Below are 23,037 nucleotides of genomic sequence, written 5' to 3' on the forward strand. Positions count from 1 at the left end.
CATCCAATACTAAACAGATGATAATAGAGCTGATACAGTGGATGAATTTGAGGAATTGCTCATCAGCTGGCTAGCAAGCTGTGAGCAGTTTCTTGTTAGGTAATGAAATTATTTAATATTTTAGACAGCATTGTCCTGCCTAAAAAGAACGTGGTGTATGACCTCAGCATCTGTGTTATCTTGTGGTTGCATAACCACAGAAATGTTTGAATGAAAGTCTTTTAAAGTATTTCTTTGGGCATATCAATGTTATAGAGCACAGTCCTTGGAACAATGGAATTGTTCAAGCAATCAAGCAAATGAGTCTCTGAACCACTTACCACTTTCAAAGCCCGAGTCAAGATCAAGTGCCATCTTTCTCAGTGCATTAGTACCTGTGTATTGGTGCCAGTTTTCCTGACCAAAGTGCCCTTGCATAATGTATCTCTCTGAGAATATAAGTAAGTATACTTAGAATTCTCAGTTAAAAGAGAGTGTTTGGTGATGTCATACATGGAAATTTTCTGACATATTACTGAATAAGACTGAAAATGCATCATCAAACAGTTCACTTTAGTGCCTCAGGGTTCTGTTTGCACAGTATACCTTGCTGCTTATTCCAGTACAATCAGAATGATTATTTAATTTTATTTATAAAGTTGAGTTTCTCCAGTAAATACATGAATAAGAATACAAGCTCTGCTAATGGTCTATTATTGGATGATCCCCTCAGTTTCATAGCCTATTAAATGTCTTAATAGCTAGTAGTCTGCAGATTTTCAGGGACTAAATTTCTTAAAATTAATTCTGGAACTGTTTTGTTGTTGTTTTAGCAGGTAATTTCAAATTTAACTTTGAAAGAAGAGAGGTTCATTATAGAAAGCATTTATTTCCTGTTTAAAGGGGGTTTTGAATGTCTCGTTAAGATGTTCATAATTTTTCAGAGAAGTACAGAATTATCTCACCGTTTCAGTAGAAATTTTTCACTCTTTCAGTTCAATGTTGATTTGTTGATAAGACTAAACAAAGTGGTTTGGGGAGGGTCTCAGCACCTGATAAGAATAACATCTAGGACATTCCTATTGCAGGACTGAGCACAAAATTTCCCATGAAAAGTAGTCATATATGTGCTCCTAATTGCTTCTGCTTTGACTAAATTGTGCAACAACAGTGTGCAAGGCAGCATTTGTCTTAAAACTCTGTAATTGCTCATGAAACACAGAACTATAGTTGTGTGGGACTCATTGCTGTGAAGTACCTGGCATAAAGAATTATCCAGAGGTAACTGGGACAACAGTTAATTATCCTATCACCATTCTTCCTTCTATCTGTATTAGCCAAAACAGTGAAACAATTTGAGATAAGAAGGAAAATTATTTAATCACCTGCTGTCATCTCCTACAGACTGCATAATTTGCCACAGGAGCTTCATCACCTTATTCCTAGTCTGCTGGTTGGGGGTGGAAGTAGCACTTGGGAAAACACACAGTCTTGCTTTAAAGATTTCCAGTAATGGCTAAGTCCTGTCTCTGTTTAACAGAGAAAGTGCAGTGTGTATCCAGGCTTTGTCATTATATGGATGAAGGCTTAATGTATTATTTTACTTGTATAATTTTCCACAGCAACTAGAAGAGGAATTAATATTTGAGGAAATGTATTTCTATTTTTAGTTACATTTAGTTTGACAGGGCTTTTGACCCCTTTTAAAAAGACTTATTATATGGGCACTTTTCATTCTCTGTCCTCTGTTGTCACTGGTTGTTCTTCATAACTGGCAATTATGAAGAAAATCTGTACCTTGTGATCACTGTTACTAATTACTAAAAATGCAACAGACACTTAAAAAAACCTTTGCTGTAGGAAAATATGAGAAAACTCAAGTTTTGATCTTAGGTAGAGTTTGTATAGATAGTCTTCCATTTTTGCTTGAAGAGCACAAACAAAACTTCCTTAAACCTTCTCTAAACCTGTTAGCAGCAAATTCAATGGTAGAGCGTACAAACAGGAAAAACAAATAGTAACACAACACTCATGCTGAAATTTTAAATGCAGTTGGTTTTAGTATGAAATCATTGTAGATGGATGCATTTGTCATCAGTGACTGCACATGTGATAACCTGCATCTGTTATGTGTGTTCTGGATGTACAGATACACATGGAGCAAATACTGTGTTAAATATTAATATCTGAAGGCTGAGAAAAAAAAAATCAAAATGGCCAAGTTGAAGCTACCTACCTGCTTGGTTTCTTTGGTAAGGCAGAGTGTGTTAGTCTACCATCTGTGCCCAGTGAAAACAGATGGGCAGCAAATGGTATGATTTGCATAGTCCTCCTAAAAGGCAGTAAATTGAATAAAATGGAGTTGGGTTATCATTTTTTTTATCTATATCTCTATATGTTGTTGCTCAGGATCTTGGTTATGTTAGTGATTTGCTGGCTTTAGAACACACAGCCCTCATTTGTGTCTGTTTAGTTTTCCATATCCTCCAGTGTGCATTAGGGCAAAAGTATTCTTTTGTCCCTGTTTATTCGCTCTATAGCTTTTTACCAGATGTGTTTGTAAACAAACTTTACAGATATGTTCCCCCTTCTATTCCCATATTTTTCATGCCTTTGGCTGAATTTGTGTCTGCATTTGTAAATTTCTCTGAAACATTAGCCCCTGTGAATATAATCAGTTATACTCTTCACTCACTTCTATAGATTTCAGTTTTCACTCTTGGTTACCTTTCTTGATATTATCTGCATGTGTCAGTGAACTTGCTGAGGTTTATGATTATCTGGAAAAAAAGAGGAAGCCACTATAAACGCAACCTTATAGTGTTGTTTTTTACTACTGCATGAAGTACAATCTCAAAATATAGATTTTAAGGGTAGCTGCCTGGCAATGTGAAGCTTTTGCAGACTAGTAAATAAATAGGTTCTCTTTTGGAGGTGAATTTAAAGCTAGAAAGTTTCTGTTAATTATGATATCTGTGTGTGTATGTATATATATGCATATGCAAAAGGAAATGGAAAATTATTGATACTCCACAAATGAAATATTAAATTATTTACCTATATGTGAACTAGATGTTCTTTAAGGTCCCTTCCAAACCAAACCATTCTGTGATTCTATGATTCTATGTTATTTGCAAAGTATTGCTAGGGTCATTACCTGTGAGTAACGGCTTTTCACAGTTTCCTACTTCAGGTTTAGGGTTGATTGAGTTCAGTCACATGGTGATTGTGTCTATATTCTGTTTCTGGAACAGATGATTCCGTAAATGAGAAAGACCTTGAAAGGCAGTCTTATTCAGAAGAGATGACAATACGTAGTCCTGTGAGTTTTCCTAATTCATGAGGTTTCTGCAGATACTTTGGGAAATAAAATAGCTTCTAAATTCATAGGAATAAAAAAAAATCTGAGTAGTGTGGATGTAAATTTGCATTTGACTTGAATAAACAGACATATTTTTCATAACATTCATTCAGCTATCTGAATGTAATGTACATACATATAGACTTGCCATTAAATACAAGCTTTCTATAAGCCTTAACCTGGAAGAAATCAAGCTTACCAAAAGCAAATTTTTCAGCCAGTGTAGATCATAATGGATATTTAACTGTCTTTGAGATTAACTCTTACATTATTTATATGTATAAACAGAGATATCTATGTCAAGAAAAATAATCAAGACGAAGGTCATGGTAGACAAAAATCTCACGCTTATTTGGTGCCGAAACAGTTCAAATGAACTCATGGTAAAACTAAATCCTTCTATGTTTAAACCAAAACCCACTAAGAGTTACTTTTTAATGTAGCAGCACCCAGTGAATCTACAGCAAATAGAAGACCACAAAGTTAGGATTAGGTCACATGTCCTTTTTAAGGAATTTGGTCAGTCCAGCTACAGGAAATTAACAGAATGAAGGTTGGTAGGGGGGCTTTTATTTTTTGCAAAGCAATGGAGAAGTCTCAAAAATCATAAACAGTATGATTTCTCAATTTGTTTTGGTAACAAAGAGGTGTCACATACATGTATTAAAAAAATATATTGGATATAAGAAATAATAAAACACCATATACCTTTTGATATTGTTTTAAAGAAACCAAGATGGGTGTAGCTCTGGTTTTGATAGTGGAAAGAAGTTGATTGCACATTCTAGCTCATGTATAAAATCACATAGGAACTATTCAAGAGCTAACAAAATTGTTGGTGACATGAAAATAGAGGAGCTCAGGGTATTTTGTTTTTATTTATGCAGAAGATGGACAAACTTGTTCAGACTTTCAAAGCAGGAAAGTTCTGCTAGTAGAGTTATTTAATTTAGCATAAAAAGGCATAATGAGATACAAAAGCTTGAAATGAAAGCTAAATATTTTGATTCTACATACAACATGACATTCTTAATAGTGAGGATAACAAAACACTGGAGCCATATACTTCAGAAATCAAAAAGATAGAATGTCTTCTGTAAAGAGAGAAAAACCAAGGTTGAATCCCATTTGAAGCACAAAACCTAGGACTGTGGCATTTATTTATACCAGAATATGCACTGTTCTTAGTAGACAGAAAATTAATGTGTATGAGACTTGCAGAAACTCCATGAAGGAGCTGTAAAACTGTATATTCCAGGAATTGAATACTTTGTTCAGACCTGCAAATCTAGGTGTTAAGGGTAATGTTTTCATAATTGTTATCTTTTGACAAAATCCATCCTGTGAGGCAGATACAACTGACTAACCTTTTGGTTGGTTTGGTTGGTTAGTGGTGTGGATGAATTCTTTGATCATTCTAGTACTTGACTATTTAGATAAACACATTGGTGCTTTTTTTAACTGATAAATCACTCAATACAGTGGAATAAGTCTTCTGCAAGAAAAAGCTGTCCTATATTCAGGTTACACACTAAATCAATTTTACAGTTGGTTTATATAATGGTGTAACCAGCCCACAAGCATCTGCTCTTAGGGTGCTGCACAGTCCTACTCAAACATGTACCAGTCAGTGCAGATCAGATGACAAGGAGTCCTTCAAGCAGCAATGCTACTTCTGCAGCACCCCACAATTCCCAAATGCTTTAAAGAAGAGGCTATAAATAGAGATCTCCCATTTCTATGTGTCCCTTTTAATAAAACAGTGGATGTGAGACCATGGTTTCTGCTTAGTAATTATAACCCCTTACTTTAGTGTTCGTTTCTGTGCATAGGTTGCTTTTAGTCATGGAAGAAGTTATTTAAGTACTCAAAAAAAGTTAGAGCTGCTTATTTACATAGCTTGGTGTCATTTTCTTTTATGGGAAAACTTTAATTTTGAAAATGGTGCCATATGTAATTTAAGAGCTTTTACTTGACAGGGAATATCTGTTAGCTGCATTGGTGTGCCTTGGTAGGAGGTTCTTTATGATACCATGTCTTCACTTCCTTGTCCTTTCAAAGAGGAATGAATCAGACTGCAGTCCTTGTTATTGCAAAAAGATTTAATCTTACGCTATGGAAGAATTACCTATCTTAGTGAAGAAAAATATGTTTTACCTCAGCACCTTCTGGTCCTAAGAAGTTAAATATCTGCTGCAAGTAACACTGATCTCACCTTCAGAGTCAGTTCTGAAGTATCTGCACTTTTGCTTCTCAGTGAACACACAAAGACTCTCAAGTCTTTGGATTCTATTAGTACTGAACTCTGAGAATAAGGAGACACATCAGATTTGTCTGTATCATATAGTAAAAATGAGTAACAGAATAAAAATGCTGTCGGGTGCTATGGGAAAGTGTGGTCATAGATCATGCTATGAAAAGCTTTGGCCATTGATGCTTCTCCTGTGTATGTAACTATTCACTTGCAGCTTTGATTTCCAGTTAAAAATGTTCATATTTGCATGTGCTCTGACATAAGGCATTCAAGATACCGTGAGTATGGATATGACATGAGAATATCAGGTCTATACTAACCAATCTTTATACAAATGACCAAAAGGATTTTGAGAAAAAATCTGAATGTGGTTGTAATATTGGGAAATGGAAATTTTCTTCAGCTTGTGGTGGAATGGCCCAAAACATGAGAGTGTAAATTCTTGGTTAATAATGTGTTGTGTTGTCATGGAAGTCTACATCTTGGAAGCTAAATCCAAGTACTTAAAATTAGGCATCTCGACAACTGATTTTTTTTTTTTTTTTGGCAAAATAGTGATTAAATTTGAAATATCAGGATGTTGAAATACTCTTTGAAAAAGTGTTGCATACAAGTGAATGCAGAGCAAAAAATCCTATTTTTCTCACACAGATCTTAAAACCAGGATTAAAAGTTGTTTTCAGAAAGTACATTTTTTCTATTAGAATGTTGTTACTGTCACACTTTCACTGCTTGATGCACACAATTCTTGTTCTACTTGTTTCACTCTAGATCTCAACAGACATCCAGACTTAGTTTTCATCTTTTTCCCTTTTATGTATAAATTAGGATAATCTGGCATGTCTGGGAAGGCCCCTGGAAGATCCAACATAGTGATAAGAGAGAGAAGATAGTGACTGACTTTTATTCTTGGAACCCAGGGTGTCTACTTAGAGGTATTCAGATGTATTAGTCCCCCCTATTAATATCCTCAGAGATACTACGTTCTCCCTGATAGCAGAGTCATCATTTAATGAAAAGGCAAAAGTAAAAAGAATAAATTCAGTCCAAAGCCTGAACTGTACCTACTTGTGCTGTATGTCCTGATAGAATACAATGTTATGAAAAGATTTGATGTGGTCAGGTTGTACTTCTCCATGCTTGGCAACAAAGCACAGAATTTGCAGAAGATGGGATAAAGTGCCAAGAACATGTGCCAAGTCATCATACCTCTTCAGCTCCTTCCACTGGAAGGACCTCACTACAGCTCTCAGAATGTTTGAAAACCACCATCAGTCAGTGATAATGCTGCTATTTAAGGGTCAGTCCTTACTTCAGGGCAATTGGCCAGACTGAAGCAGATGACACAATTTCTCTCTTATTTTGGTAATTTGTGAAGTATTTCAGAGTGAACACTGATGCATATAAATGTGAATTTTTGTAGAATGCCTTATTTGTTTGGGATATGCTGAGTGAGATCATCTACTTTGTTGCCATGTTTCCTAGAAAACGAACTTAGCATGATCCTGATGCTGGAGAGTGAGAAATGCTTTATCAAGGCAATACCACTGTAATTTTCCTTAAGGGCAAGCACTACCTACTGCCATGTATTTGTACTGAATATTAAACTCAAGTTAAAGGGAAAGAACCTACCTACTAAAACTTTCACTTGTTTTGAAATCCCCAGTGGGTTGGTTGCTTGCTTGGTTGGTTTTGGTGCTTCCTCTCACGTTACGACAGGTAGTTGAGAAGAATATGGAGTGCCACAGAACAGTCATTCAAAATGGACCATCAACTATCAACCCTTAAAAAAGTGTCTTAGGCTACAATACATCTTTATTGTCCATTTTAAATAGGTTGTTTAAATTATACAGGTTTTTATTATTTTATCAGTTATGATTGTACTCAGGACTACAGTTTGGGAGCAAGCAGCACATGGAGTTACTCACTCTATTCCTCTACCTTGCTGTTCTATAATGTAGCTATGATGCTCTATATGCAACTTTTGATCTACAGATACCAGTTTTATAAAACGCTATCTCCATCTTACAAATAGGGAAATGAAGGTACAGGGAAAACAAAATATACTTTTTTTTCCCTTAAGGTTATCCACTAGACCAGTTAGCAAAACCAAGAGTAGAGCTCATGTCCCTCAAGGTCAGTGGTACCCATTAAACTGCTTGTTTAACAACTGGAAAAGTAATTACTTCATACTTTAAAGTTTTAAACCTCAAAGTTGCTAATTTATGGATTATACTTCTCTGAGGCCAATATTAGAACAGTTTACTGCATGTCTCTTCTCCTGTGAAAGGGGAAGTAAAGAATCTGACATTTACCTGCAAGTAAAATAAGTGGACAGTTGACTTTTTTGCTCAGAATTTTACAATATGCTAATATGAATATATATTAGAAGTAGATAAGGCTTGATGTTGTAAAATCTCTTTTCTGATCATAATCTTGATGGTTTTAATATGTATGAAGGTGCTTCACATGTTTCACGCAACATGGTTGTTAATAATATATTTCATATTTCTCCTTTTGCTTTACTTTTTGGTAATATTCTGGAACAGCAGTTTCTTGTTAAATTCTCTGACTCAGAAGGGAAAGACCATCATTTAAGTTAGGGAGATGGCAATTTAGCATGCAGAGAAAAAATACCTGGAGAGAACAGATAGAAAGCTACATTCATGATATATCTGGACAACAAGCGTGTCAATGTTGCTTCCAAGGGAACTCGCTGGGTTGCCAGAAGCAATGTAGCTGTGGTTTCACTCAGACTGGAGATTAGATTAGGGAATGCAGTTCATAGGTTGAGTTGTGGAACTCTGCTGGGCACTGCATTGTTTTGTTGATGAGACAGAGACCTATTGTAACACGTGAGCTTTTTTGAAAGTGTGAAATGACTCACCTCAAAAATAATTTTCTTAGATTTCAAAAAAGAAAACCTGCTGTAGAAGAGTGTTACTGACATAAATCCTAAATTATTAATTCATAATGTCTTGATAAATACAAAAATCTGATACATTCATGTGTTATATGTACCAATAATGTATAAAAATAAACTTAAGATGCATCCTGTTGAATTTTTGTGTTAATTCATGCACTTTATTTCACAGGCAAAAAAAATACAAGCAAGAGCAGATCACTCACAGTTGTACATGTTTCAAACTGATGATGTTGGTACTTTAATCAGAATAGTGGAAAGTCAGCATAAACTCTTTTGTTTTACAGAAAGCAAGAAGAGTTGAGGTTAATTAAAGGTTAATTGGAGTTTAATTGGTAGTTCTTTTTTTCCCTCTTTACTTCTGGTAATAACAGGAATGTTAGAATCCTTGACTTTGATGGCAACAGATTGGGCAGGCCTGGTGTTGATTGCTATTGCCAACATGAAAGTGGTGCTGCAGTTCTGCAGCTCCAGTTCTTAATCAATGAGGTAAGGACATATTTACTCAGATTCTTCTGTATAAATTTAGTTGAATAAGTCAATCAATGTATTGTAATTGAGTGATATAACTTCTCACATTGACAAATTGTGCCAACAAGTAAGTGGCATACATCCAGAGGACGTTCACTGTGCTTTTTAGAAGACTATTTATGAGACTACATGCAGGGAAAAGTATTGCCTTCATATACATCAGTATAAAGCTCTGAACAAAAGGCATTCAATATATGAATGCGTGCAGGGAGATGTAAAATCAATTAAATTACTAAATATGCTGCACGGTCCTGCTTCAAATAGAAATTAATAAATTACCTCAATCTTTCTCTGGAAATATATTGATGGTTATTGGCTAAAAACACAGTACTTGGGGATATGCTATTACTTGAAGCAAGAAAAAGCAATTGCAGAGATCATCAATCAAACCATCATGCTTAGTCTTTGTAAATAGTTTGTTGAAATCAAGTTTAGACAACATAAAGAAACAGTGACAAATTATAGCTTGCTTTGCAGAAGATTTTTGAAGATGGTAATAACCAAGAAGACTTTCTGGAACACAAAAATCGTTTTTTTTCTTTAGGGCCTTATAACTTGGCCGAATCTAGTCGTAGTTCAGTTTTGATTAATTTTCTCCCATGACATAAGGAAACACTTTTGACAGTTTCAAGTCCTCTCTCTAAAGGTAGAGATCTCAGAACTTCTCAGAAGAGTTTTAGTTTTCTAGTTTTTTAAACCTGAAAAATATTTATTTTTTTTCTACCTCTGTTTGGAGAAAGTAACTGAACCACATAAACTGAGGAAGGAGGACTAAAACTTTAGAAACAATCAATACAGTGAAATTCTTTAGAGGAATGCAGGGATGAAAATAGGCAAGGTTTGAATCAGGTTTTCATTAGGTGACCATCAAAATCCCTAATACATAGAATTAATTTCTGTGATGGACATTCTTTCTGACTCTTTGGGAGATAAGAATTAAAGCATGGATTACACTGTATTAGAGAAGACTCACTTGTAAATTTCATTTGCATAGCTCAGTGTTGAAAAGAACAGTTACTAGGATTAGGAAGGAAATCCAAGATGCAAAAAAGAAGTTTATCAGTCCGTCATAGTTGGTATGAACTAAGCTTTTCAGTTACATCCTTGCCCTTCCTCAGCATTGCCTTCTGTTTGAGCAATATCTAGTTCCTCTCTGCAATAGTAATACACAAGAAGAGGTCTTCTGTATTAGTCTTGATCGGAGGTGTAAATGTAGTAAGCCTCTTCAGGAGCAGTTCAGAGCTTCACACCTCTGCAGTCATTTTCACAGGTCATCAAAGTACTATGGTGAGGAGAAAGAGAGGCAGAAATTACTCCAAGCTGCCCAGTCAGATAGAGGTGTGGACTTTGGAAGATGTCCATTTTCAGGACAGTCTTCATAGTATTGCTGATCTGTGATAAAGACTTTGTTCTTTTGTCTACATCTCTTAGTTCTCCCTAGGTTCTCTCCCACTGTTACCTGTCCCTACTTTCTCATTTGTACCTTCTTTTCATAATTCCAGTTTTGAATATTCACATTGTTGTAATATGACTACTAAATTGTGCTTGGCACTGTTGCTTGTGTACATGTGTGTGCACTAATCCCTTTATCCTTTAGTTACATCCTTGACACTCACCTTTTTAAGTGTTGTTTGTTCTCCATTTCGTTAATCTCTATGTTTACATGGAAATGCATGAGAGTTGACATGTATAACCTTGGTACAAAGGTTTTTGAATTTCAAATTGATGGAGTTTTAATTTAATTTTGGCTGATCTGGTACAAATTTAATATGTTTAGATTTACCAGATTAATTCAAATTTATTATTATTTATGGTAGATTTTTTTTTCTAGAAGAAAGGAACCATTTTTCATAAACTGTCTGTTTTACAGGTAGATCATTAACAGTGAGGATCAGAATAAGACAGAATCTGCAGAAAAGTAACATGTTGCTGTATTTTGTGTCTGCCCTAGGGTGCTTTGGTCAGTGCATGTGCAGATGATGCACTTCATTTGTGGAATCTCCGACAGAAACGACCAGCTATCCTACATTCTCTGAAATTTAACAGAGAAAGGTAAGAATGTGTGGCACAAAATAAATATCTCATTAAAACAAACAAACAAACAAACAAAACCACTTTCTGGATTTCTTACCATTTTGCCTTTCTGCAGGTGGATAAAGATGTATCTTGATTTTTTTTCTATGAGTCTTGTTTCCATAGAACAAAAACTTCACTTTCTGTGGGAAAACTTCACTTTTCACGGGAAAAATTGTCTGCTTTTTGTTGAAGTATTCCTCATTTTACCTTCTGTTTCCATGAACTGCCTTGAACAGTACTGTGGGGGTGTTTTCTTAAGACAAGACACAAGCACTGTGATCCTTTTGGCTTATCTGTTGTTCAGTATTAGACAGAGTACCTCAGCTGGCTGTAGGAGGGTAATAATTATTTTCTTTACCTTGAAAGTGGTTTATTTTTGTAATATATTGGAAGTTTAGCAGAAATAAATTATGAATTTGGGAAACTATGGTAAATTTCAAGTGAATCAGAGACTCTTTTCCTAAATTTTACTTTATGAGTACCTAATTGTAGGAATCCCTACTGAAAATAGATTAAATAAGTGGTTGTAATTTTCAAAGTCAAAGAGAAGCTGAGCACTTTAATCTGTATTTAGTAAAACCTGCTATAATGTTACAGAACTTCAATGCTACACTTTTATTAATATTAAGAAAAAGTTCCCTGTTTCTATTAAGGAATTAGGTCAGTAGTCAGAACACCAAGACTCACTGCATAAATGCAGCAGTTGTTTTTGACTGGAGCTTTAAGTGATATTGTCATTCTCTCAGCATACACATTCAGTGTTTATTAAGGTGCAGCAACTTTTTTGATATTTGTATACTTGCTTGTACAGTGATGAAAGGTACCAGTACTTTTACTAGAGCTGTGAAGTAAACAGAGTCATCAAAGCTTTAGCTGCAGCAAATCTGAAAATCATTTATGGAAATACATTTTTCTTTGTTTATTATCCATATACATGCCATGTTTGCACTCAAATGTCACCAAGGGGCATGTTTTGTTGTGGGAAGTACACATAATAATTTAGAAAATATACAGTCTGATTCCAAAGAATTTATAACCTATAGCAAAAGTGCATCAAGTGGTTTGGGGCTGCGTGAGGGAAGATGAAAAAGAAAAATTATGTGTACATTTACTAGCTGCTTTTGAACAGTAGGTCATCATTTTACATATGTTGAAATATTTGAATCTTGGTATTCTCATCAGGCAGGTGCATTATGCACAATTTGCCATTGATAAATCTAAATATTGTAGAAGTTATTCCAGTACATCTTGGTCTAGCTCTCCCAGCCACCAATCTGACTTACAGCCTAAGGAATCAAGGCTTATAAAAATACAGTCTCTGTTCATCTCTGCCTTCTCTTCGAAGAAAGTAACATGGTATCTTGGTCAGTATTTTGTCAGAATTTCTTGATAAAATAAATTCACACGCATTTGGGCTTTGTTAAGAACAAAACATTTGTCATCATGTTTATCTAAATTTTCCTTTTCCTCTGACATCCTGAAACACTGGGCAAAATATCTACAAGCAAGTTATTTGGAATATGGGAAAACTTTGCTTAAAACCAAATTTTCTCTAATGATATTTTTGAACTGAGGTTTAAATAGGAATTGAGAATGTAGTTATTGGCTAAGGGTAGTTATAAGGCAGTATAGTTGGCTAACTATACTGCCTTCTATCGAAATCTAGTAAGTTGTGAGTACAAAAAAAATACTATTAGTTCTCTTATACATATTTTAAGTAACTGGTTCAATTACTGCCATTTAAATAATTTTTTTTAACACATCAAAGACTATGAGGCAAATATCCTGCTATATTATATTGTCAAAGGAGTAAGTCCAGTTTTAAATTAAAAAAGAGTTTTCATTAAGAACAGAGAAAAGAACATTGTAGGCAGTTCATTTCTTCTCAAGATTCTCTAGCACTGCCGTAAGCTTCTGGTTGTTTGGGATTTTTTTCCAAGCACTTCATTTTTATTAGATTTTCTTTTTAAACACTTATCGATTAATTTCAAATCATCTAACTTTCAATTTTCTAAGCTCAAGTTACATATTTAGTGCATAAAATTCAACATCTACTTCTGGGAAGTAGAATAAAGTTAGGTTAAAACCCTAATTAACCCTTTCAATTTGGAATATTTCTCATTATATTTACCTAATGGAGTTAAGTCTGAAAGAGAACTTCCCTTTTTTTCTGGATATATTTTTGGTGTTAGAGAAAAGAAAATATAAATTACATGGTGCTTTGCTATAAGAAATCAATTGCAAATTGGATATAAGGGGAATTTGAGATACTGATAAAGCAAGAAGATAAAAATTTATTTTCTTCAAGAAATTCAAAGGTATGTTTTTCCAAAAAGTAATATCTTCTTCACTGTTGGAACAGTTACAAACATTTTATTTTCATCCTTCCCTCTCATCTTGCAGGAGAAGGTTAAGTGGAGGCAAGATTCATACGTAATAGAGACAGATTCTTTCATTTGTCTTGAGTTTGTGACCCAATGAAGGACCTGGTTTTGATGTTTCTTGAATGGGGAGAAATGTTTGTTGAGAGAAAGTAGGTTTTAAAATACCGATACATGTTTTCAGAAAATAGTATAGTATTGAAAAAGACCATACACGGAAGTGTTTAGACAGCCAAAGGCTAGTTCTTACAAGAATGTAATTTATAATGTAATTTAATTTTAGCTTTAGACAGCTTCTACAGAGCCAAACGTGTAATTATTCAGATGCATTTTGACTATGAAAATGGAACACGTGACTCCTTCAAATTTTTCTATTTACACATCTCTCTTGAGAGACGAAAATAGAAAATTTGTAATTTTATTCATACAGTATGTTTGTCTCCTTGATGCGCTGTTTGATTTAGATTTTTGAACAAATGGCAGATTTCATGAACTGATGTAATACAATTCACTTAAAGTTCTAATATTTTATCTGCTTGTGATGATGAAGATAACTTTCATGTACAATCAGTTTATTGTGGGGTTTTATGATATTTGATGCATGAAACGTACAACTGTTGGGTGAATTCTGCTTAAGTCTTTGGCTATTCCTCAGTGCACCAGTCATCATATTGTTTAACTGTTTAATTTACAATTTACTTCTGCTTCTTGACATTTAAGATTGCAGGATAATGGACTAAAATCTGCTCTTAGTAGTGTCTCTGCAATCACTTGAGTCAAATTTCCCAGAGAGTATACATACAAATATATCCCCCATTTCCCTCCCATAAAAATAAAAGACATTTGTTCTTTTGGTAACAACATAGTTATAAAGAGCAAAGAACTCTTAAATGCAGCACACTAGTTGCCTTTCACTTAACATGTAGCATTCAGTATTAAGGCACTGAATCGTTTATGAATAATAATTTACTGACAAATTGCACTTTTATACCCATTAAATCAGAGTTTGCAGCTTCTCCAGATTTATTTTTTTCTTCTTCTGACCTATTGTTAAACTAATGATGATGCAACATTATCAATATTAATTTGTATCATAATTCACTGTTCCTTTATTAAATATCTCTTTGGAGCAAGTGTGGAAGGAACACTGAGGATATATAATGGTAGATATTTTTGTTTTACAGTGTAACCCTCTGGACTTTTTAGCAAATTATATGTTTTTACCATGTATCAAAATATAAGGTAATCATCTCAAATTCCTATTGCTATATTTGGAGTGTGATACAATGCATTAAGAACCTTCAAGAAGATAAAAATGTAAGCTTGGCCTCATACCAAGAGCTGTAATGATAAGACAGTTTCTCAAAGACATGCTCGACTGTAGCATATGGTTGATAATGTATGATTTGCTGTTGCTTTTACGAATACGATGGACAGGTAAAATTTTTTAATCTCTGGAAACACTCTGTAAGAATCTCCTCAGTATTTTTAAAGGTTAACATTATGGACACCTTCCATACCTTAGTGCCTCCTTTTCCTTCCTTGATGTCATAGGAGATACCAGATTCATCTTCAGTAGGCATTTCAGGCAAGACAAATAACTCAGCTACTGGAACTAGACACTGTATCTATCTGCTGCAAAGAACATTAGGATTAAGTAAAATCACTGAAAACTGTTATAGGTCTTAACTATTTTTATTATAATGAGAGCAGACTTCAGAAAGTACAGCTTTAAATACACAACAGTTTATGAATTCCTGTTTAAGATTAGTGCAGCTGGGATAGGAAAACCAGCAAGGATTATAGTGTGAAATCTGGGTCCTTTAGGCCTGCAGGCACTAACTGCACTTGTGAACACAGTTCTTCTGTCATTCTGAAGCTGAGCTGGTTCAACTGTGTTGACTGACATGGGGAATAGCCCTTCCTATCTTTCTTCTTTTAACCAGTGCTAACTGGTGTGTAACAAATAAGCCACAACAGTTTATCCACTGACTTAGCATACATGAACACAGTATACAAGTTCTGTTGGGTCTTTAAATCCGTGTGCGTGCCCTCTGCACTGATATCATGACAATACCATAAGTGCCCTTTTGCAGGAGAATCACCAGGAGACACAGTCTGTACAACTGGCTTTGAGGTTCTAATCCGTGACATTTCCTTCAGTGTTAAGGGTATGCTGGCACAGAGGAAGAGGAGCCTTTTAAGTGGGTGACTTTTAGAGCAATTATGTTAGCTGTAACTTACTGTTGGTTAGAAACTTGACTCCTACAGCTGAGATTTTGCAGTATTTGAACAAGGTGATTGAGAGTATTAAGGCTATTTTTCAATATGGTCTATACTCTTTCCTGAGAGTAGCTGTATCTTTGTCTCTTTGTCTTGCTGTATCTTTGCAGGATTTTGTATCCTGTGTTGTTAAGAGCATTTTAAATATTTGGTCTCTCCTTTGCAGATAAACCTCATCAAAGTAACAGCAAGAGGCTCTTGAATGATACTGGTGACTGGCTGAGCAGTCTCAGCAGTATCTGTATCTATTTACTTATATGATAGGGACTAGTGAGTTACTTTAAGTAGATTACATGTCTCATTGGCTGTTCAAGGAACTGAATTCCTGTGATAGCTTGCCTGCTCATAAATGAACCTCCTGGTTAATATTGTATAAATGCAAACTCTGTATTGTTTATGTACTTTTAAATTAGTCAGAGATTTCTCATCAAGCATGAAAACAGTTCAGTGCAGTTGCACAGCCATGCTATACCACAAAACAGGGTCTGATCACATGGTCTGGTCCAGCATTTAACTATTCCAAAGAACCATTGCATTCAAATGTAAAGCAGTATTTCACCATAAAACCTGCCACAGTTTCTGGGTTCTGAAAAGGATGTAAATTCTCTCAGGTTGATGATGAAAAAAAAATGAGGAAACCAGAAGAAGCCATGTGATTGGCATTCACTTCCACATCTTGAAGAAGATTTCGTAAAACCTTCTTCTGCAGGTTTTTTGGGGTTGGGAGTTTTTTTGTTGGTTTTTGTTGGTTTTTCGTTGGTTGGTTGGTTTTATATGTGTGGCGTGGTCTTGCATCAGCATCTGTCACTTTTGAAACGATGCTCAGGTGTTTCAAAAACCAGTGTTTTCATGCACTTATTGAGTTGAAAAGATTCCTGAAGCTCATAAAAAACTTTGATCTAGAGGGCCTTAGTACTTCAGGGCAGGAAAATTAACATTATCAGATGTTACTTCAGAAAGACAAAAGACTGGAAAGTTTCTCTGGTGAGACTGACCCAAATCATGTTCATGTAGCTACCACATGCCTCTGTCTTCTCTATTAAAAAAAATTAAAAAAAAAAAAAAAGTAAAAAAATAGCATTCTTTTTTCAGGTCTTACATCATCTTATGGAATATTTCATAGCACACTTGACCTGTAGGATTAATGAGAGCCAAAATTTGTCCTAGAAAGGTGGCTTGCAATCTAGCTGAAATGAAGAATGTCTTGGTCATAAAAAGAAATCAAGCACAAGCACTTTGGGTTTTTTTGTCTTCAACACACATTAGCTAAACAATCAACAAAGCAAAAATGCAAACCATAGATTTGTTCATTGATACCAAGAATCAACAGGTTTGAGAGATTTATGAGACTATGCAATTTCGATAAAGTAGAATGAAAACTCAGGTGATCCCTAAAATTTTCTTTTTAATAGATCTTAAACATATGGACCTTCTAGTGAAGACCTAGTTGCACACCAGACAACTCATATACCTCCCTGACTGTAAGTCAGTGTTCAAAATGCAATTTATTATAGCCAGCAGTACAAAGAATGAGAGAGTAGCATAGGAAATCCTAAATCTCTGTAGATGCTAGAAACCCTGAGATGTGCATCATCCCACAGGCCTTCAACCAGCAGGCTGTGCAGGCCCCATTCATACATAGTGTTACCCCATTTTATTCATTCAAGTTATTATAGGATTTTCTTGTAATGCACACAACTGTATGCATTACTCTTACTGTCAGACATTAACACTAAAACTTCCCTCTGCACTGTTAGATGAAGGTGGTGCAACCACTGAGCGGGAGCTGCCTGCAGGCTTCTCTGTGCCAATGAACTGACTCTGTTTATCCAGCTTCCAAGGGTTTCATACAGCACAGCACAACCTGTAGACCACACTGCACAAGTGGCCCCAGGCACCTACTCAGTTTAAGTGATGTGTGGATCATCTCCTCCGGACTGTTACACTGTTATATAACTTCAAGCTTAAATCTACTATTTGTTATTCATGAATATTGTTCCATGTCCATTTCATTCTTCTGATGGCAAAAAACCTTCTAGGTTCAAGACCAGATTTATTTTTATGGCTCTTTTTCCTGTTTATGATATTCTGGTATTGACATCATCACACATTCTAAATGTTTTGTCTCTGCAGACAAACAGCTCATTGATGTACATTCACAACCTGAGGGTTTTTTGGTTGGGTTTTTTTCCACTACAAAAATTAAGATTCTGTGTTTTCCTTTAAAAATTTTTGTCTTCATTTCCTTTCCTTTCCTTTGGGCCCTTCTTCTGATATCAGTTCTCTCTGAGCTGATGATTCATCAAGGAAACATATTCTAGATAGGGTCCCATCTGTGCTGTGGCCATTGACAATACCATTTTCTTTTGTAATCTCTGCAGGAGTATATTTACTGATACATGCAAAAATGGCATCTTCCTTTTATGTGGCTTCATCTTATCAGTGTTTGTGGTCTTGCTGTGATTGACTAATACTCCAATTACTCTTCTTCCCCGATGTATATCTAACTGGCAGGGAATGTGCTGCTTTTCAGTGCAAGCCTTTAACTGTGGAAGCAAAGTAAGACAAGGAAAATTGAAATTGTCTTTTTCCATCACTTCTGTATCATGAGCTCCAACCCTAAAGTGGAAGTTCTTTGAAGTTTGAGGCTGTGCCCTTTTCATTTTAAATTTAATTCCGCTTCTTGTACTTCACTCATTCAGATTGTCCTTCCTCTGTAATATTGTGTTCCTAAGAGGTTTCATTAGTATTAGTACCAAGACCACTTGTGAAATTAGAACAGCTGTAAAACTAATACTCGAAAATCTCTCAAATATCCAATAAAATATTTCCTTTTCCAGTAAAATCAAGTGGAAAATAGACATTAAAATAGGATTTTATAGTGATGGTTTTTATAAATGCTGTATTGAGTTTTGACATATGCTATATTTCATATATGGTATATTTTGAAATAGTCTACCTTTGGTAAGCCTACCTTTCATATTTACTACAACCTTTCAAAATGTGTCCTTTTGAAACTCAGAACTGTAGTTAGTGTGTATTTTTAAGTATATATGAGCAAGTAGTAAGAACATTACAGTCACAACATCATAGATAAGAGCATGGCTTAACTTTTGTTTGGTTTAGCTTATTTGTGCTTACCAGTTTGGATGGGATTTGTAATGCAATCTGAGTCGGTGCCACTGCAGAAAAAGTGCTGCAACAGCTTAAACTGTCTAGTTTAAAACCAGTTTGGTTTGTTTATGCTTAAATCACACCAAGGTAGATGTTACTCTAAAATAATATCACAGAAGTCCTGGTCAGATTTTTCATTCTAGAATATATAGAAGGATCTCTGTTTATGTCCAGATCTAACCTTGAATTTAAGAATTTTTATTCTTTTTTAATGGTGACTTTCACAGTCTTTCCTGAAAGGAATTTTTAGTCCATCATGATTCTACCAATATTATTTTCAGTTTCAGTTCAATTAAAAATGTCCTTAAATGCATTATGCCACAGTATCTGCTTTTATACCTATTTTTTAAACAGCTTCTCTGAGGGTAAATAGAGCTTTTTAAGATAGTTAAGATCTTTTCTTTTTTTTGCACAGCTCTGTACATAAAGGTTCCATTTCCATAATGAAACCTTAAAATTTTCAATAATAACATCAGCTCATAATATATAGTAATTTGATTTTGACAACTACTTAGAAAATAATCAGTTGCCACGTGACATCAGTTACATGTATATATCTTTGTTTTAGAAGCGTGTATCTGGGACTTAAGAAAACACATGACAAAATGTGATGAATAATTTGCCAAATATTTTTCTATTTAATGGTTATCAATGAATTGCAAATCAATTCACAATTCACAAATCGATTCACATTGTCCTCACATTGGTGCATTAAAAAAAGGTAAACAGAAAATGGCTAATTGCTATATATGAATTACTTTCAGAAATAAGCAGCTGTATTTGATAGCAGAAGGGCCAAAAAAACCCTGAGAGATGACTTACAACCAGTCACCACACACACATACATGAAGTCATTATGACTGACAGAACTGCTGGAGAAAAATGCATAGCTAGCACAATTACAATTACTTTAGGACTTAAAAATAGTATAGAGACTAGAGGAACCTCTGGCCTGACAAACCCTCTTTTCCAATCTACCTTGTCCTCTGTCCGTAGTTCCTTCTATTATTTCTCTGAGAAAAAGGTGTCTATTCAAAAGTCCATTTTGCAAAACATCTTTGTGAAGTTCTGTTTTTACTTCAATAAGGAAGAAAAACATGTCCAGAATTATTTAATTTTTATGTCATTTGACCACCTCTGATTGTCTGCCTGGGTAACTTCTGTGTTGGTTTCTTTCCTCAAGAAAAAATCCTTTAGCAGTAGACATAATGTTGCTATATCCTGCCAAACCTTACATCATATGCTGAGCAGCGTGCTTGCTGTTTCTAATGCTTTGTAGAAAATAAAGCATGTTTGTCAGTAGATTTATACTTTTCTGAGAAAACACAGGATAATATGTTCTGTTGTTTTCACATAGCAGCCATGTTGCCAAATTTCTCTAAGGCCAGGTTTGGACAGGAAAATTTAAAATATGTGTATACACAGCTATACATTGTGTTTCATGGTCTTTCTTAGTCATAACAAATGAGAAGCCCAATACTGTAATACGAAAATGCATCATCTACCTCATATCACACATAGTTATATTAGACAAGAGAAAAAAAAAAAGATGCTTTTTAAAATTTAAACAAGTTCAGACGGCATAAACAGTCTACATTATCCGTTGGAATTTTCAGCTTGCTACAGTTCTCAAATTAAAGTTTTTGAAACATCTTTCTTAGTTCTGTTCTGATCTAGCCTTTGACCTTTGTTATATTAGATTTCCAGTCATATCTTAAAGCAGTGAGGAACGTGCACCCATTCTGTTGCAGTAAGTAATTTGGTTCTTGGAAACCACACCGCTTCTTTTCTGCCCAGGCGCATGTCAGCTTCAAGCAAGTACCCAATGCAATGATTTAGGATACTTTTCCTTCTGTCACAATAAACTCTGGGCATTATTCCAGTAAATCAGAAATAGAGCTAGTAATGTCAGTGTTGAGATTATATCATTAAACAGTACATGAGCAGGAAGAGAAGAGAGACTACAGATTGCAGAAAAACAAGGATCATTAATCATAAAGTCTCTGTCTACTGAAGCGTAACAAATGAGAACAGCTGGTCTCCAATAAGTCTACATGATTTTAATTGATAGAAGTTGTTAAGGAAAAGAGTGTGTATACACAGAAAAAGCATACGCATGTAAAAATGCAATTTTTTTTACATTGAAGTCAATTTCAGTATTTCAGTCTTTCAGTCTTATCCTGACTGTAGAGTATCATTCAAAATAGCTTGATTGATGTTGATATAAAATAGGTTTTAAACTTACTTTAGTAAGAATGTCTGACAAACACAGATTTGAGAATTTTGCAGCTAGCAGAGGATTAAATGCTAACATATCTTTAGTTTACTTTTCTAAAAACTTGTGGAGCCAAGCTGTTTAACTAAAAAGAAGTTTCAACCTTTCATCTTTGAGCTAAGTATCAATTTACTTTTTTGTAACTACGAGATTAGGAAACAAGAACTGCATCTTTGATTTATACCTACAGTGTTGGGTGAAGGGATGAGAAAAACTCTACCTTTAGGTGTTTGGGGTTTTTTAATGCAGTTGCTACAAAATCAATGAAATCAACAAATCCAAAACTTTATCTTTTGAGAATACCATCTCCCTCTTCCATCCTTCGTTATTTGGCTTTCCTTCATTGCTAAGAAATTCAGTGGCTCTTATCATGCTCTGCATTACACATCACTGTCACTGTGCTTGGTATTACAAACCCATTTTTACTTATCATTCAAAGAAATTTATGAAGGACAAATTAAGTACTACAAATAAGAAATAGTGATTTCACAAGCCAGTAGACAAGAGAAAGATCATGTACATTATCTTTCCCCAAAAATGAAATCAAGAGTCTGTTTGCCAACCCCATTTCACTAATTTGCTCACTTCACTGATTTTGTGGAGTTTTTATTCTCATCTTTGTTGTCTAATGACCTTGAGTAGGCATCAGAAACAAACTAGAAGACAATAAAAAGTATGTTGGTTTCTTCCAGCATCTTTTTCTATTAAAGGAAGCACATTTCATTTCATTTCCTTGTCTTTTTCTCTTGGGTCTAAGTCTTTATGTTACACCTGTTCATACACAACGTTACTGTTGTGTAATACAGTACTAGAGATCTAGCCAGGGAGAGTATGCCACTGTCACTGTCAGTGATCTTGCTCCTAAAGGTAACACATCCCAATGAATTTGCATTCAAAATCATAAAAGGGAGCTGACAAAAGAAGGTGTCTTCTTGCTGTGCATTTGCCCAAAAGAAAGCAAAGTAATTTTCTGTCACCCTGAAAATGAAACAGTTATTAGTAACACAGGCTACAAAGGTCGTCATGCCCTTGTACACTGGGATTTCAAGAGTGACTTTTAAGTTGATCTTGAGCTCCAGTAGTGCCCAGTAACATGATGCAGTGCTACAGCAGATAGCCTTTAAGTTATTGAGAGTGTGAATTTAAATGCCTGTATTCTTATATTATAGGAAGTTACAGTGCAGCTGTCTCTTTGTATGTGTTATGCCACGTTGAACAGGCCAGGCTGACCCTCTATGGAGTTGTAAGAAGATTAGTTATAAGAACTAGGTTAGTTATAAAACTGGAAACAACCAAAGGACCAGTTGCACTTTGTCCTTGTAAAGCGCTTGTAATAACCTCATAAATTCAGTCTTTATTCAAGGGAGATCTCCAGGTTTACTAATTTGATCAAACATGTTTTTGAACATGCTTTTTGATTTTTTCTAAGTTCTTTTAAGTTTGAGTTAACTGCTTGTAAATAATTTATGTTGACGCCCATTACAAATGTTCATATAGTTGCTACACTAGTGTTTTATGTGGTTAACATAAGTATTTGTATCTTAAAACAAGTATTTATGAAATGGTGTAAACTATTAATTACAATTGTGATTGCAAATTCATTTCAAATAGTAAGCTCACAAATCAAGAATGGGCCTAACTTCAGGCTTTCAGGATTATTTCAGATTAAATCAGTAGGAAACAGAAGAGAAGAACCCCAAAGGTTTATTTCTTATATTCTAATACAGAAATTAATCACTGCTGTTGTACAAGCAGCAATGACTGTAATTAAACTTGTATCTAAAAAGTACAGAATAAAGA

The 23,037-nt window shown here is 34.8% G+C and overlaps 1 protein-coding gene across 9 annotated transcripts in view; it reads left to right on the plus strand.

Annotated features, from left to right (window-relative positions):
- STXBP5L (syntaxin binding protein 5 like) overlaps positions 1-23,037 on the plus strand; it is a 193,951-nt gene that overhangs the window by 60,131 nt on the left and 110,783 nt on the right. For all 9 annotated transcript variants that reach the window (XM_027653282.1, XM_027653283.1, XM_027653286.1 and 6 more), the window contains exons 3-4: positions 8,925-9,006; positions 11,000-11,100. In XM_027653282.1, the coding sequence (XP_027509083.1) occupies positions 8,925-9,006; positions 11,000-11,100 (183 nt within the window). The remainder of the gene's footprint in view (positions 1-8,924; positions 9,007-10,999; positions 11,101-23,037) is intronic.

Source organism: Corapipo altera, unplaced genomic scaffold, assembly GCF_003945725.1.
Source record: "Corapipo altera isolate COAL_440 unplaced genomic scaffold, ASM394572v1 61, whole genome shotgun sequence".
Taxonomy (NCBI): Eukaryota; Metazoa; Chordata; class Aves; order Passeriformes; family Pipridae; genus Corapipo; species Corapipo altera.